The 14,963-nt window shown below is 35.2% G+C and overlaps 2 protein-coding genes across 2 annotated transcripts in view; one reads left to right on the forward strand and one right to left on the reverse strand.

Annotated features, from left to right (window-relative positions):
- LOC106075784 (uncharacterized) overlaps window positions 1–14,963 on the forward strand; it is a 54,708-nt gene that overhangs the window by 12,673 nt on the left and 27,072 nt on the right. The window lies entirely within an intron of this gene.
- On the reverse strand, window positions 7,192–8,076 carry LOC106074671 (uncharacterized). The gene has a single exon (XM_013235491.2). The coding sequence runs from the start codon at window positions 8,074–8,076 to the stop codon at window positions 7,192–7,194; it is 885 nt and encodes a 294-aa protein (XP_013090945.2).

The following is a 14,963-nucleotide window of genomic DNA, read 5'->3' on the forward strand; positions in this document are numbered from 1 at the left end:
AAACTAAGTGTTGTGTCAATGACTGGTGCATAGACATCACTTCTATAAGGTGAGAACTAGGGACCAAATTTATCATGAGAGAAAATGGTGAAACAATGGTTGATATTAACGTTTACAACTTCAATGCTACCTTTCACTCAAGATTGTGTACGCTCTCTGTTTTATGTTGTAGTGCTTTGTTAGTTCAGCATCTCTTTTGTTTGTCTAAGTTTAGTGGATTCCTGTTTGCGTCAATGATTGGTTGTAAAAATGTGTGGCGGTATGTGTGATGGGTGTGGGGTTCATGTGACTGTTGACCTCTGTGTTGCGGTATGTGTGATGGGTGTGGGGTTCATGTGACTGTTGACATCTGTGTGGCGGTATGTGTGATGGGTGTGGGGTTCATGTGACTGTTGACATCTGTGTGGCGGTATGTGTGATGGGTGTGGGGTTCATGTGACTGTTGACATCTGTGTGGCGGTGTGGCGAAGTGTAGGACTAGTAAACACAAACAATCATAGAGATTCATTATGGGACTCTGAATGATTACATGATCTATCCAACTAGTCCAATATCATTGTTTGGCGTAGCGTTGAAGTCGTTGGGTCCTGGTTCACTTAATTCACAGCTATCTCTCCAAATTACGGCCCGCCGAGGTGTTTTATGCGGCCCTCCGACACCTACAGAAATCAGGTCTTCCAACAGTACATACATATAAAAATGCAAATATTAAAAATAATATCTATATAAATTATTGAAACTGTCTCATTATAAAAAGTTTTAAGTAAACGAAGATGATGCTTATTGGCTATACATCAATACACTCAATTCAAGACACAATGTCTGAGTGTTGGGTAGGCTTGGAACAAGATGGCAAGTGCAACAACTGATGGAGCTCAATCTTTGACTAAGAAAAAATTTTTTGTATGTGTTTTTATTTAAATATCCCAACCATAGAGAGTTTGCACAAAGTTGCATAAAATTTCAACAATAGTTTGCTATAACGTCATAGTAATCAAAGTTACTAGAGCTAGGAATGTTTGTAACAGGTAGTTCCGATTTATGAACAAAAAAATTCAATGTATCCGCCATTTTAGCAGGGGCAAGGCAAATGAGAATAAGTTAAAATCTCAAGGAAGAAATTGCTATGTTACATGAAGGACATTGACTGTGGCTTTGTTACCAATATTTCTAATGAGGAGTGGAAGACAGATTTCATGTGTTTTACAATACTGATTGCAACTGATTGTTTACATATGAAATGTAAATGCATGTTAATATTTTCAAACAAGACTTTCCCATTTCTACAAGTAAGCAAAAGAAAATAGTTTTTGTTATTTTCCTTTGCTGAAAGGTGAAACTATTTCTAGTGAAACGATTAAAAGTACAACACTTATTAAGATTCGTTAATTGTACAATTTATAAAAGCAAATTTTAAGACGTCAAGAAACAGTTTTCAATACCATGAGCTCACCGTTTAGCGCAGAAGCTGATATAGCATCATAGGACATAACTCCAAGCAAAGAGAAGTTCCAGTCAGTACTTCCACCGGAGTCCTATGTGTGCCAGAAGATGTATTTCTACACTTAAAAACATTGCTGTTGTTCACACTATTTGTGTACACATACATCTGTTCTTCTTCTTCTTTGTTCTCATTTTACATATTGGAGGTTTCAGATCAGAATCTTATATCTGAGATGAACCGCGCAGTGGTTTCCAGATCAGGAAGTTCTCCGAATAGTCTTTGGAGGGTTTTGGGGCCAGAGTCTTGTTCGGGTCTCTTGATTTAGTATGCACCATTGAAGGACATGGTCAGCATTCTCTGGTGATGCTCCAAAGGGCAGGTTTCGCTCGACCCGACATTTAACTTCCGGAACATATATTGTCTCATTCAGTGATCGAGAATTTTTAATTTTTTATTCTTTTTTTGAAACTAAACAAGTATAATCACTGGTCAATGTTGACTGACTGTAATTTGATAGCAGTCACAGAGGTAACAACTAGAAATACAGTTCCGGAATATTATGCACGAGTGTAAAAAGTAAAATACTGCACATTAAGTACAACTGTATATTTGTGGGGATATTGTGATATAAAAAGACAACAGCAATTTAAAAAAAATCATAAAATTGATTTCAAAAATTGATAACTCTTGTTGTAATTTTTCAACGCGGAGTGTGGAAAAATAGAAAGAAACGTGAATATATGTGTAAATATGACCTAAAAGACATTCTACACAGTTAGCTAGAGTATCTTTCTAAGTTATATATATATATATATATATATATATATATATATATATATATATATATATATATATGCGGCCCGCCATTCCCAATTAGTTTTTTAATGCGGCCCTCGAAACAAAAAGGCTGATCTATTGCAATGTGTATATTTTAATGGCTGAGTTGTGTTTGTGAGCCCCAGAGCCCTCTCCACGCATGTCCAAAAAAAAAACATTTTGCAGGACGGTTGGGGGATGGCTCGGAGTTGGCGACAGTCCAGAGCGCATGCAAGACCCGCAACTCTCCTGGTTAACTTTTTTAATACAAAGGCAATGAATATTGTGTACATGTTAAATACATAACACTTTCCACCTGAGTGTACATTCCAACACCTCAGTGTACATTCCAACACCTCAGTGTACATTCCAACACCTCAGTGTACATTCCAACACCTCAACATGACATCAATAAAAAATACTTTTAAATATAACTAATTTTTTTTTAAGGAAGAACCTTAATAACACCGCCATATATCTCAACAGTGTAGAAGTAAGCTCCACTTTTATATAATACAAATCCTTTGACACTAATTGATTACCTAATTGGTTATTTTTTTCCTTGATTCATTTCTTGTCATCATCTCTCTGAATAATTTCTAATTGATCCTAGAAGTGGGAGAAAAAGTTGTATAAAGCGTAATAAGTGGAATAACTCCATACATACATCAACATCTCTCAATAAGTAGTATCTTATTCGATACAAAACAAAATAATTAATAGACTAATTAAAAAAATTTTTTTATTAAATCATGTTTTTTTAGGTACAATAAATAGGCTCGTATCTCGAATTACTCGTATGTTGAGCAGCTCGTATCTCGAATTACTCGTATGTTGAGCAGCTCGTATCTCGAATCTCTCGTATGTTGAGCAGCTCGTATCTCGATGTTCCACTGTAGAGAATTTCCCTTTTCGAGGGATGCAAAAATTATTAAACCTTGAATCAAAAAAAATACAATTAAAATTAAAACCAAGAAAAAACAAACTTTCGCTTTGGAGAGAAAGAAAAGTCAAGTTGATTGAATTATGATTGAATAGTTGAGCTTCAGTAATAATAATACAAGAATGGACGAAAACACACACATATACACACATACACAAATACCCACATGCTAACACTCAGATGATAGAAAGAAAAACGTTTTGTAAAAAGAAAGACATTAAAATGGCGGGTAAAAAAAAACAACAAAACAACTGGGCTAGAATAGGCGGTGCTATGACGATCAATAACAAGTGATCAGATGTCAGCAAGGACAATGCCTGAATTGAGATGTCAATGTCAATCTATCCTGTGTGTGCGCGCGCCTGTGTGTGTGTGAGAGAGAAGAGTACGATAAAAGGAAATGGTCCGAGTGAGTAAAAAAGAAAAATTGCAGGAGTGGCAGCAAAACTGAATAGCCAAATATTTATTGAACTATTTCTAGTTTGGTTTCGTTTCACTGGAAGGGCCATCATCTATTGCGTGGAGTGGGGCAGCACACACCAGTCCTCTCCCTTAGGTCGATATGAAGTACTAATCTCAGACAGACTGTGGATATACACATCCAAGGGCGTTGTCATAGTGGAATTAATAGGCGGAGAATGGAAGGAGGAGGACTAAAAGCTGGGAGAGGGGACCCCAAGAGTCAGAGGTCATTAAAGGTCAATCAACCGGAAGGGCAAAACGAAATCTAAATCTCTTGGAAAAAAAGAAACTAACCCAGTTCACTTAGAATGCATATAGCTCTATTCTAGTATAAAGGATATAGCTACATTCCGTTTGTCGATGATTGGTTTGTGTGAAAAAGAATGGATAAATGTAGCTTGAAACTGCAAGTACAACTCAACCGATGTTGGCCAAGCCTGAGTTTAATTGTAGAACTTGAACAAACGTCCTTTTTTAAAACATAATTTATATATGACTCTTATCAACAATATAAAGTCAGATTCCCGTATAAAGTATATAGTCAAGTTCCAGTATAGAGCATATAATCAGAGTCCCGTATAAAGTATATAGTCCGGTTCCCGTACAAACCATATAATCAGATTCCCGTATAAAGTATATAGTCAGATTCCCGTATAAATTATATATCCAGATTCCCTTATAAAGTATGTAGTCAGTTTCCGTATAAAGCATGTAGTCAGGTGTCTGTTTAAAGCATACAGCCAGATTCCCGTATAAAGCATATAGCCAGGTTCCCGTATAGAGCATGTAGCCAGGTTTCCTTTAAGAACATATAGTCAGATTCCCGTATAAAGCATATAGTCAGGTAGTACTAGTAAATCTTCTAAATACTATTTGCTCTCGTGGGCTTATGGACTATTACAAAAGTTATTTTATCCTCTGCAATCTGAATACTCTGATGGGCTTTACTACATGAAGGCAAGAGAGTTTGGAAACTAAACAAAGAACTAATGGCTTGTCACAGAGTTTCAAATGAAAAGACTCGCTAATCAGTTGCTCGACGGTACCCCCTTAAAGGTTTCTAACAAAAAACCTTTTTTTTATATGTACAAATTCAAACGATGTGTCACATTACATGAGTTTAAATTCACTGAATGTTGTAAAGAAAGACAGGCATAGGATGGCCAATTTAAAAGATTTAAAAACACTGTTGAAAAAAATAATAAATTTCAAAATGTCTTTTAGTGTTGAAACCTCACCTACAATCTAATAATCCAAAATTATTTCTAAATATTCCAATATAATGTCAAATTCCAGTTTTCCAAATGTAATAGTTCGATCACAAAAATTGTGCATTGTTTGCATCTTCATATATTTATGATCAGTCTAGAAAAAAAACACTGTGGCAGAAACAGATTATCGATAAACAACGCATTTGACACTTTAAGAAAAACTACTTCCCGATTTCATCAGCTATAAAAACATTCGCAGCTTCAATTCATTCACTAAATTTGCTCAATTTCGATAGCTTTAGATCTAATACAAATTTCATTATATTTTTTGTTTAATATTATGGCCCGACAATTTTTTTCATCAAAGCTTTTGGCCCACTCCTACCAAAAGTTTGTGGTCTAGAGAAACTAGGTCACTACGTCACATATCTTGGACTCGTGATCGTCTTTCCCTGACTGTGACTTTTGAAACTCTTTGTATTGCAATGAAACGTCTCTGAGAATGACATACTATTCTAAAATTAGATTTACTTTTGAAGCAAAGATTGCTCTTGATTTTATCGCGGGCCTTTTATTGATTGGCGCATTGGTTTCTTTCATGTCCGGTTATTTGAATTCGTTTTAGGCTGTTACACAATGTACCGAACTTAATCGTTTTAGTTGATAGTGCTGTTGTAACGTTCTTTTCGTTAATTATTCTTATTAATATTCTTTGGCATGCCAACAAAACCTTTAACAGATAACAACATACAGGACAGAATCAATGGAGAAAGGTTTAATCGTAAATATACAAAACAGTACATCATAAAACATTTCTGAAACTTTTAAAATATTTTCTTTCAATAATAAATACAACAAAAATAATAACAATGATATTTTTTGTTGCTTATCAAATGTCGGTACTGCTGAAGACCCGCCAGATATATATAAATATCTTAATTGATATAATTATGGAAATAACATGTGAGTTTTGTTTCCCTTTAGGCAATCTCGACCCTGCAGTGCCAGATATTAAATATCAGCTCATGATTTCCGCTTTAAAAATCGACGTTCCTCTATAATGAAGAGGCCAAAAGTTTAACATAAATATGTGGTATTAGCATATATTAACTACGATACGACTGCAACTCTTTGGTACACACGATTTCTACCGGAACTACTTGATTTCATTCTACCACATAGACCTAACAACCCCCCCCCCCTTGTCAGAGTGTTATTAGTAGAGAAGACAGTGAGCTTCAAACACATACTTATATCCATTCTAGAAACACAACCTAATTTTGTTTCAGGTCGTTAGGTTTTAAAAACTTTATGGAACTCGCCATATAAATCCTAATAATGACTCTTTTGTAATGATCTATACTATAGCTTTCAGAGTTTAGAAAGAATGCAATCCCATTTCGTGAATTTTGAAATAAAAGTGACTTTAATCACAGAACAATATATTCACGTCAATCTATGTTCTTAAGTTGGTTTGCTTTACGTTTCGATAGAGATACACAACGTCGCCGTATTACAATCCTACATCTAAATATCTCAAACCTGTCATTTTATTCATCTTATGATTTTAGATTGTAAATTTTAATAGATCTTACTAGGTCTATATCTAGTTTGCAAAATAGTAAATTAATCTTTAAAGACATTGCCCTTCCATCTGTAAAATTGCACGGTATTATAGTCTTAGCATAATTTATATCATGCATAGTATATATTATATAGGTTAGGTTTGAAACAAACACAACCCTTGACTTCTTATGACAAAACAGTTCCCCCCTGTTTCAGGAAATTGTGTGTAGTGTTAAGTGATTGGTGCGCCCAGTCTAAATATAATATATAGGTCTGTGGTTTTAAGCTACCAGAACTTCTTTGTATTGAATTATAAGAACGACCAGCAATAGTACCGTAGTACCGTAGTACCGTAGTACCGAAGTACCGTAGTAGATTGTGTACAGTATCCCTATTTTCAAACTTTAAAAGCAAATAATAATGAGTAAAGAATAAAATATGAAACATTGACACTCCAAACGTCCATAGAAGCCAAAACAATGACACAGTTACCTTTTGTGATATCAATCGAAAAAGTAGCGACAAGAGATATTTTCAAGTCTTTTATTCTTGGCATTTATCAGACGTCGATTCTGCCGCTGGCCTGACATATTGTAAGAAAACTCCAAGGTGGTCAGTGTCAATAAGGCTGCAATGACATTCGTTTCGAGTCTTGGATCCTGTTAGTGAAAGAGGATGAGTCAAAGCTTGAGATGTGATGCTCAAATAATTAAAATAAAATTCGATGTTGCTAAGACTTTTTTATTTCTCTAGGAAACTTTGAGGATTGTCTCATACTCTACAGCTCTTAAGTCATAATAGTCGTCAGCTCTTAAGTCATAATAGTCGTCAGTTCTTAAGTCATAATAGTCGTCAGCTCTTAAGTCATAATAGTCGTCAGCTCTTAAGTCATAATAGTCGTCAGTTCTTAAGTCATAATAGTCGTCAGCTCTTAAGTCATAATAGTCGTCAGTTCTTAAGTCATAATAGTCGTCAGCTCTTAAGTCATAATAGTCGTCAGCTCTTAAGTCATAATAGTCGTCAGTTCTTAAGTCATAATAGTCGTCAGCTCTTAAGTCATAATAGTCGTCAGCTCTTAAGTCATAATAGTCGTCAGCTCTTAAGTCATAATAGTCGTCAGTTCTTAAGTCATAATAGTCGTCAGCTCTTAAGTCATAATAGTCGTCAGCTCTTAAGTCATAATAGTCGTCAGCTCTTAAGTCATAATAGTCGTCAGCTCTTAAGTCATAATAGTCGTCAGCTCTTAAGTCATAATAGTCGTCAGCTCTTAAGTCATAATAGTCGTCAGCTCTTAAGTCATAATAGTCGTCAGCTCTTAAGTCATAATAGTCGTCAGCTCTTAAGTCATAATAGTCGTCAGCTCTTAAGTCATAATAGTCGTCAGCTCTTAAGTCATAATAGTCGTCAGCTCTTAAGTCATAATAGTCGTCAGTTCTTAAGTCATAATAGTCGTCAGCTTTTAAGTCATAATAGTCGTCAGCTCTTAAGTCATAATAGTCGTCAGTTCTTAAGTCATAATAGTCGTCAGCTCTTAAGTCATAATAGTCGTCAGCTCTTAAGTCATAATAGTCATCAGCTCTTAAGTCATAATAGTCGTCAGCTCTTAAGTCTTGATAGTTGTTTTTTAAAACCATTCCTACAACTAAAACAACTTTTTCGTGATAGTAAAAAAAAAAATAAATTGGAATCATTTACTTTGTCAACGTTTCATTATTTGATCGAACACATTTTATTATCATTTCAAGAAGATCATTTTTTTGAATTAACACATTCATTTAAACACAACTTTTTACATTAATGATCTAGGAACTCGTGGTAGAAAGTACTTTTCACATTACTGAGTATCATTATATCGTCTTGATGTGTATGCCCCCATGGAAATAAGAGACTCATGATTTTTATATTATTTGAACACAAAGTAGAGATTTATTTTATTTTTTTAAATATATTACTAGTTTGTTGGTTGTTGTTTGTTTTCACAAACATGTTCCTAAGAAAATGTTCTCTCGTAGGACTAAGGTTACGAGTATCAATCAATGTATACACCTATAGATCCAGATAGATTTCAGATCGATGAACATTTCCATCGACCGGTCAGTAGAGGTGGACAAAACTGTGTTAATCCAATGTGAGGCGGTCAATACAGAGTTGACAGCTGAAGGCAATTTTAATGAAACCTTGCCGTCTGTCATGTACACTCTCAGTTCTTTAGAGCTGTCTTGTTTCCCTCTCTCTCTCTCTCTCTCTCTCTCTACCTCTCTCTCTACTTTGTAACAATCTCATTCTCGTTTAATCATAGATCTAACAAAAGGTATGTCTGCTGCTCATAGCTGATCAAGTTTTGTGCACTAAATCATTGTTTCAATTCACTTTCTTTTTCTCTATTTTATAATTCTTATGAATTCTATTTTTATTTTTCAGTCTCTCTCTCTCTCTCTCTCACTCTCTCCACCTCACGCTCTCTCTGCCCCCCCCCCCCCATTATTGCTGTCTTTTGTTAGCCTCCCAAACTCTTTCTCTTCTCTTATTTTTTTTAAACTTTCGTTTTCCTCCGTTACTTTTTCTCCATTATTCTTTTTATTTATTTTTTTTTACCTTTTACCTCTCTGCGTTGTCTGATGTAAAACCTAATCAATAAATGTATTATTTACAAAAACTAATATTGAAAAAAAAACAAGTTTTAATTTACCTGTGTACTTAGACTCACAGTAATAATATAAAAAAACACAAATTCAAACATCATGGAAAAATAGACAGTATTAGCCATATAGATATTGAACAACATAAACAACCTTGGTCGTAGTGGTTTCAAGAATAGTTTATATATATATTATATTACGTATCATACTAATTTTTCAAAGGTTTCCTTTCAGGAGAGATGCATCTATTTCCATCGCATTAAAGACTATATAGAAATGGTATTCTAACTATTTGTTTAACTTTAAGATCAAAAGGTGACAGTAAATATGTTCAGACATAAAACACAATAACGATCTTTAACTACGGGGGAACTTAAATGCAAGCTATTTTTTTTTCTTTTAATGGTCATTTTCAAGTATAATTATTTAAACTCTCAATTTAGGTTTAAAACGCGAGGATTATCTGGCAAGTGTAGTAAATAGGTTTTGTTTTTAACTTCGTAGAAGACGATTTTTTATTTTCTATTTTTTTTTTCACTAAAATAACCCTCAGTATGTTTTCTATACATCTAGAAGAAATTGCCATACTAAAAACGATTTGCAGGTTTAGCATTATAACTCATTTATTAACGTTATAAATGTGGTAATGTGGTATTTAATGATTTGAAAATAAAAGCTATGTCTAAACATCAAATTTCAAAATAACAACCTACCAGAACCGGGAAGCAGAAAGAACATACACGTCTAGAAACACACATTTCTGAATGTCGTCAAGTTCACGATCAGCAGACCATCTTCTCATTAATCCAGTTGACATAGGCATTTTTAGGATCCGATGTTTATTCTTTGAGAGATAAATCACAGTAACAATTGAAGTAGACGGAAAGCAATATGAAGAAATATGGTGGGGATGAAATGGAACCTAAAGAAAAAGAAAATTACCTGATAAAAAGTAGGACGGGAGAGTTTTGAACTACTAAGGCATACTTAAACAAGGTCAAGGACGCTTTAATAAAAAAGATTCTGCTGCTAACTAAAAATCAAATTTAGTTTTTGCTACAAGCGAACGCGCTTAGAAATGAGATTGTACAACATTATCTATTGTCTGCACACCGGATACACCAGAATCTACAGCTATCTAAACGTTATCCCCCTTAGATGGAACTCTCCACTTCTAAGGGAATACATTATTGATTTGATATGTATATAAACGGCTTACACATTTAATGTTTAAACAAAAGAGCTTAGTGTTCGAACATTTGAGGTATCCTTTGCATCTAGTTTTAGAAAGCTACAGATTATTGAGATTGGATTTCGCGAATAGTGCTTGTAGTATTTGAGACGGACGGCCAGACAGGTGCAAGAAAACCAACAGAGGATTGAATAAAAGTGTTAGCTTTATTTCACCATCTCAACTTCCATCCACTCCATAGTCTGTTGGGGCACCACATAAGATTCGTCGACCGTCTTTCTCCATTTATCTCTGTCTTTAGCCTTGGATAGAACCTCTTTCAATGACAGGCCCGTCCATTCTTTTATGTTGTCTTCACATCGCTTTCTCAGTCTACCTCTTCTTCTTTTCCTGGTACTGTTCCCTGAAGGAAAGTTTTTGCGAGCCCCTGAGACCTTGTAATATGGCCATTGAGTTTTTGTTTGCGTTTTTTTTTGTACACTAGTGATCAGGTCATCGTGGTGTCCAGTCGCTTTAAAACCATTAAAAGACATTCATTTGTGCAGTTTTTGTTTTTGTATTTACAGGAAGTAAGAATAAAAGACTTTAGAGCATTGAAAATAAAAAGTCATTTAAAACTTATTTTTACACAACACACACTCACATACAAACATAACTTTTACAAACACATAGATACCTACATTAACATACAAACATACCTCTTAACAACACACAAACACACACACAAACACATACATTAATATTACAATAAATCTCAAGACTTTTCCTGAGCAATGTCTCTGCGTGTTACGGCATTGTTGCCCCTGTGTATAGATGGATGAAAACCTCAGAAGTATGGAAAGCTGAAATCGATGTAATCTACACAGACGAGAGACGAACGAATGTCTTTCAAGACTAATACTTTGAACATTACTTCTTGGCAATGTGGATCTGGTGCACTCATTACTGGACAAAAACTTTTACTTTCATTTTTTTTTGTCTAAATGTCAAACTTTGATTTCTTTACTGTGCTTTCATTGCCTACGTCTGCTGCTACTCGGTACTAGTAATGACGGAATAGACGCCAGAAATTGTTATATTGATCTATTGTGGTCTCTTGCTTGTATTGGCAATCAATAATTGCTTTAAGTGTGTATGTATCGATGCCTTGAACAAAAGTGCTTGGGAAAATAGATTTGTTTATAGAATTGTTCACTTTCTTACACGAGAAGTAGATTTGGTCTAGAACTTCGAACTGTGAAACAGAGAAAATAGAATCGTCTAGAACTTCAAACTGTGAACCAGGGGAAATAGAGTGACCAAACTGTGAACCAGGGGAAATAGAATCGTCTAGAACTTCGAACTGTGAACCAGGGAAAATAGAATCGTTTAGAACTTCGAACTGTGAACCAGGGGAAATAGAATCGTCTAGAACTTCGAACTGTGAACCAGGGGAAATAGAATCGTCTAGAACTTCGAACTGTGAACCAGGGGAAATAGAATCGTCTAGAACTTCGAACTGTGAACCAGGGGAAATAGAATGACCAAACTGTGAACCAGGGGAAATAGAATGACCAAACTGTGAACCAGGGGAAATAGAATGACCAAACTGTGAACCAGGGGAAATAGAATGACCAAACTGTGAACCAGGGGAAATAGAATGACCAAACTGTGAACCAGGGGAAATAGAATGACCAAACTGTGAACCAGGGGAAATAGAATGACCAAACTGTGAACCAGGGGAAATAGAATGACCAAACTGTGAACCAGGGGAAATAGAATGACCAAACTGTGAACCAGGGGAAATAGAATGACCAAACTGTGAACCAGGGGAAATAGAATGACCAAACTGTGAACCAGGGGAAATAGAATGACCAAACTGTGAACCAGGGGAAATAGAATGACCAAACTGTGAACCAGGGGAAATAGAATGACCAAACTGTGAACCAGGGGAAATAGAATGACCAAACTGTGAACCAGGGGAAATAGAATGACCAAACTGTCAACCAGGGGAAATAGAATGACCAAACTGTGAACCAGGGGAAATAGAATGACCAAACTGTGAACCAGGGGAAATAAAATGACCAAACTGTGAACCAGGGGAAATAAAATGACCAAACTGTTCCAATGATGTTCTTTCCTGATGATCACAGACGTGATTCCTGATATGAGGTAGGGGAGAGAATCCAGAGCTGTCTTTAAACACTTTAGGGACAATTAATTATAACATCTATCTATCTATCTATCTATCAATCTATCTATCTATCTATCTATCGCTATCAATCTATCTATATATCTATCTATCAATCTATCTATCTATCTATCAATCTATCTATCTATCTATCTATCTATCTATCTCTATTTCAAACCCTAATGGTAACTCTATCTATACCCATATATAAGATACATTGATTTCATGTCTAGTGTTTTATTTTGATCAACCTCTTTTTCTCCATAAATAAATATTTTGTCGCGTGACAAAATGTCATTAAATACGCCCTCGTTCAATGTCTCTCACTGGTTGTCCAATGATCACACGAGAGTGAGTCTCATTAGACAATAATAAACTAAAATATTTTTGTAGACCAGTCATTAAATACTGGCCATACGGTGAACTTAACTAAAAGTCTAATGATTAAGTTTTGCTGAAATCTGTCACTGGGCGGTGTTCGAGAATGTTCCATATTTTTCCGAAATGTCATCTGGGACTAGCGTGACTCCTGAGTGTAGCCCAGAGGGGAGGCAACACAAATATCTTCAACTAAAACCAATTAGTGAACTATGTAACGAAAGATGTATCCCGCTGTGGTTCTCGCCCCTGGCTATCTCCTTGGAAGTAATAGTCGACTAGGGGGAGAGAACTCAGTACATGACAGACTAACACATTTTTTTAAAATTATTTTCTACTCTGTGGTATATGAACTTTTCCACTCACACGTACTGAGATAATAAACAACCTCGAAACACAAATACGCACAAAGTATACTTTCATACACATGAGATATAATTTTAATAAATATTAAATTAATATGTATGCTATTGCCATTACCCAGTGGGTACTGCGCAGTGACCTTAAATTGAAACTTAGTTTTGACATTCACGCCCACACTCCAATCGCCTGAAAAATGCTTACCGCATAATCAATTTATAGATTGGCTCAACAAATGTTTCATTGAACTACTAGAGTGGCTCAACAAATGTTTCATTGAACTACTAGAGTGGCTCAACAAATGTTTCATTGAACTACTAGAGTGGCTCAACAAATGTTTCATTGAACTACTAGAGTGGCTCAACAAATGTTTCATTGAACTACTAGAGTGGCTCAACAAATGTTTTATTGAACTGCTAGATTGGCTCAACAAATGTTTCATTGAACTACTAGATTGGCTCAACAAATGTTTCATTGAACTACTAGATTGGCTCAACAAATGTTTCATTGAACTACTAGATTGGCTCAACAAATGTTTTATTGAACTACTAGAGTGGCTCAACAAATGTTTCATTGAACTACTAGATTGGCTCAACAAATGTTTCATTGAACTACTAGAGTGGCTCAACAAATGTTTTATTGAACTACTAGAGTGGCTCAACAAATGTTTCATTGAACTGCTAGATTGACTCAACAAATGTTTCATTGAACTACTAGATTGGCTCAACAAATGTTTCATTGAACTACTAGAGTGGCTCAACAAATGTTTCATTGAACTACTAGAGTGGTTCAACAAATGTTTCATTGAACTACTAGAGTGGCTCAACAAATGTTTCATTGAACTACTAGATTGGCTCAACAAATGTTTTATTGAACTACTAGAGTGGCTCAACAAATGTTTCATTGAACTACTAGAGTGGCTCAACAAATGTTTCATTGAACTACTAGATTGACTCAACAAATGTTTCATTGAACTGCTAGAGTGGCTCAACAAATGTTTCATTGAACTACTAGAGTGGCTCAACAAATGTTTCATTGAACTGCTAGATTGGCTCAACAAATGTTTCATTGAACTGCTAGAGTGGCTCAACAAATGTTTCATTGAACTGCTAGAGTGGCTCAACAAATGTTTCATTGAACTACTAGAGTGGCTCAACAAATGTTTCATTGAACTACTAGATTGGCTCAACAAATGTTTCATTGAACTGCTAAAGTGGCTCAACAAATGTTTCATTGAACTACTACAGTGGCTCAACAAATGTTTCATTGAACTGCTAGAGTGGCTCAACAAATGTTTCATTGAACTACTAGATTGGCTCAACAAATGTTTCATTGAACTACTAGATTGGCTCAACAAATGTTTCATTGAACTACTAGATTGGCTCAACAAATGTTTCATTGAACTACTAGATTGGCTCAACAAATGTTTCATTGAACTACTAGATTGGCTCAACAAATGTTTTATTGAACTACTAGAGTGGCTCAACAAATGTTTCATTGAACTGCTAGATTGGCTCAACAAATGTTTCATTGAACTGTTGAACTACTAGATTGGCTCAACAAATGTTTCATTGAACTGTTAGATTGGCTCAACAAATGTTTCATTGAACTACTAGATTGGCTCAACAAATGTTTCATTGAACTGTTGAACTACTAGATTGGCTCAACAAATGTTTCATTGAACTGTTAGATTGGCTCAACAAATGTTTCATTGAACTACTAGATTGGCTCAACAAATGTTTCATTGAACTGTTAGATTGGCTCAACAAATGTTTCATTGAA

Source organism: Biomphalaria glabrata, chromosome 1, assembly GCF_947242115.1.
Source record: "Biomphalaria glabrata chromosome 1, xgBioGlab47.1, whole genome shotgun sequence".
Classification (NCBI taxonomy): domain Eukaryota; kingdom Metazoa; phylum Mollusca; class Gastropoda; family Planorbidae; genus Biomphalaria; species Biomphalaria glabrata.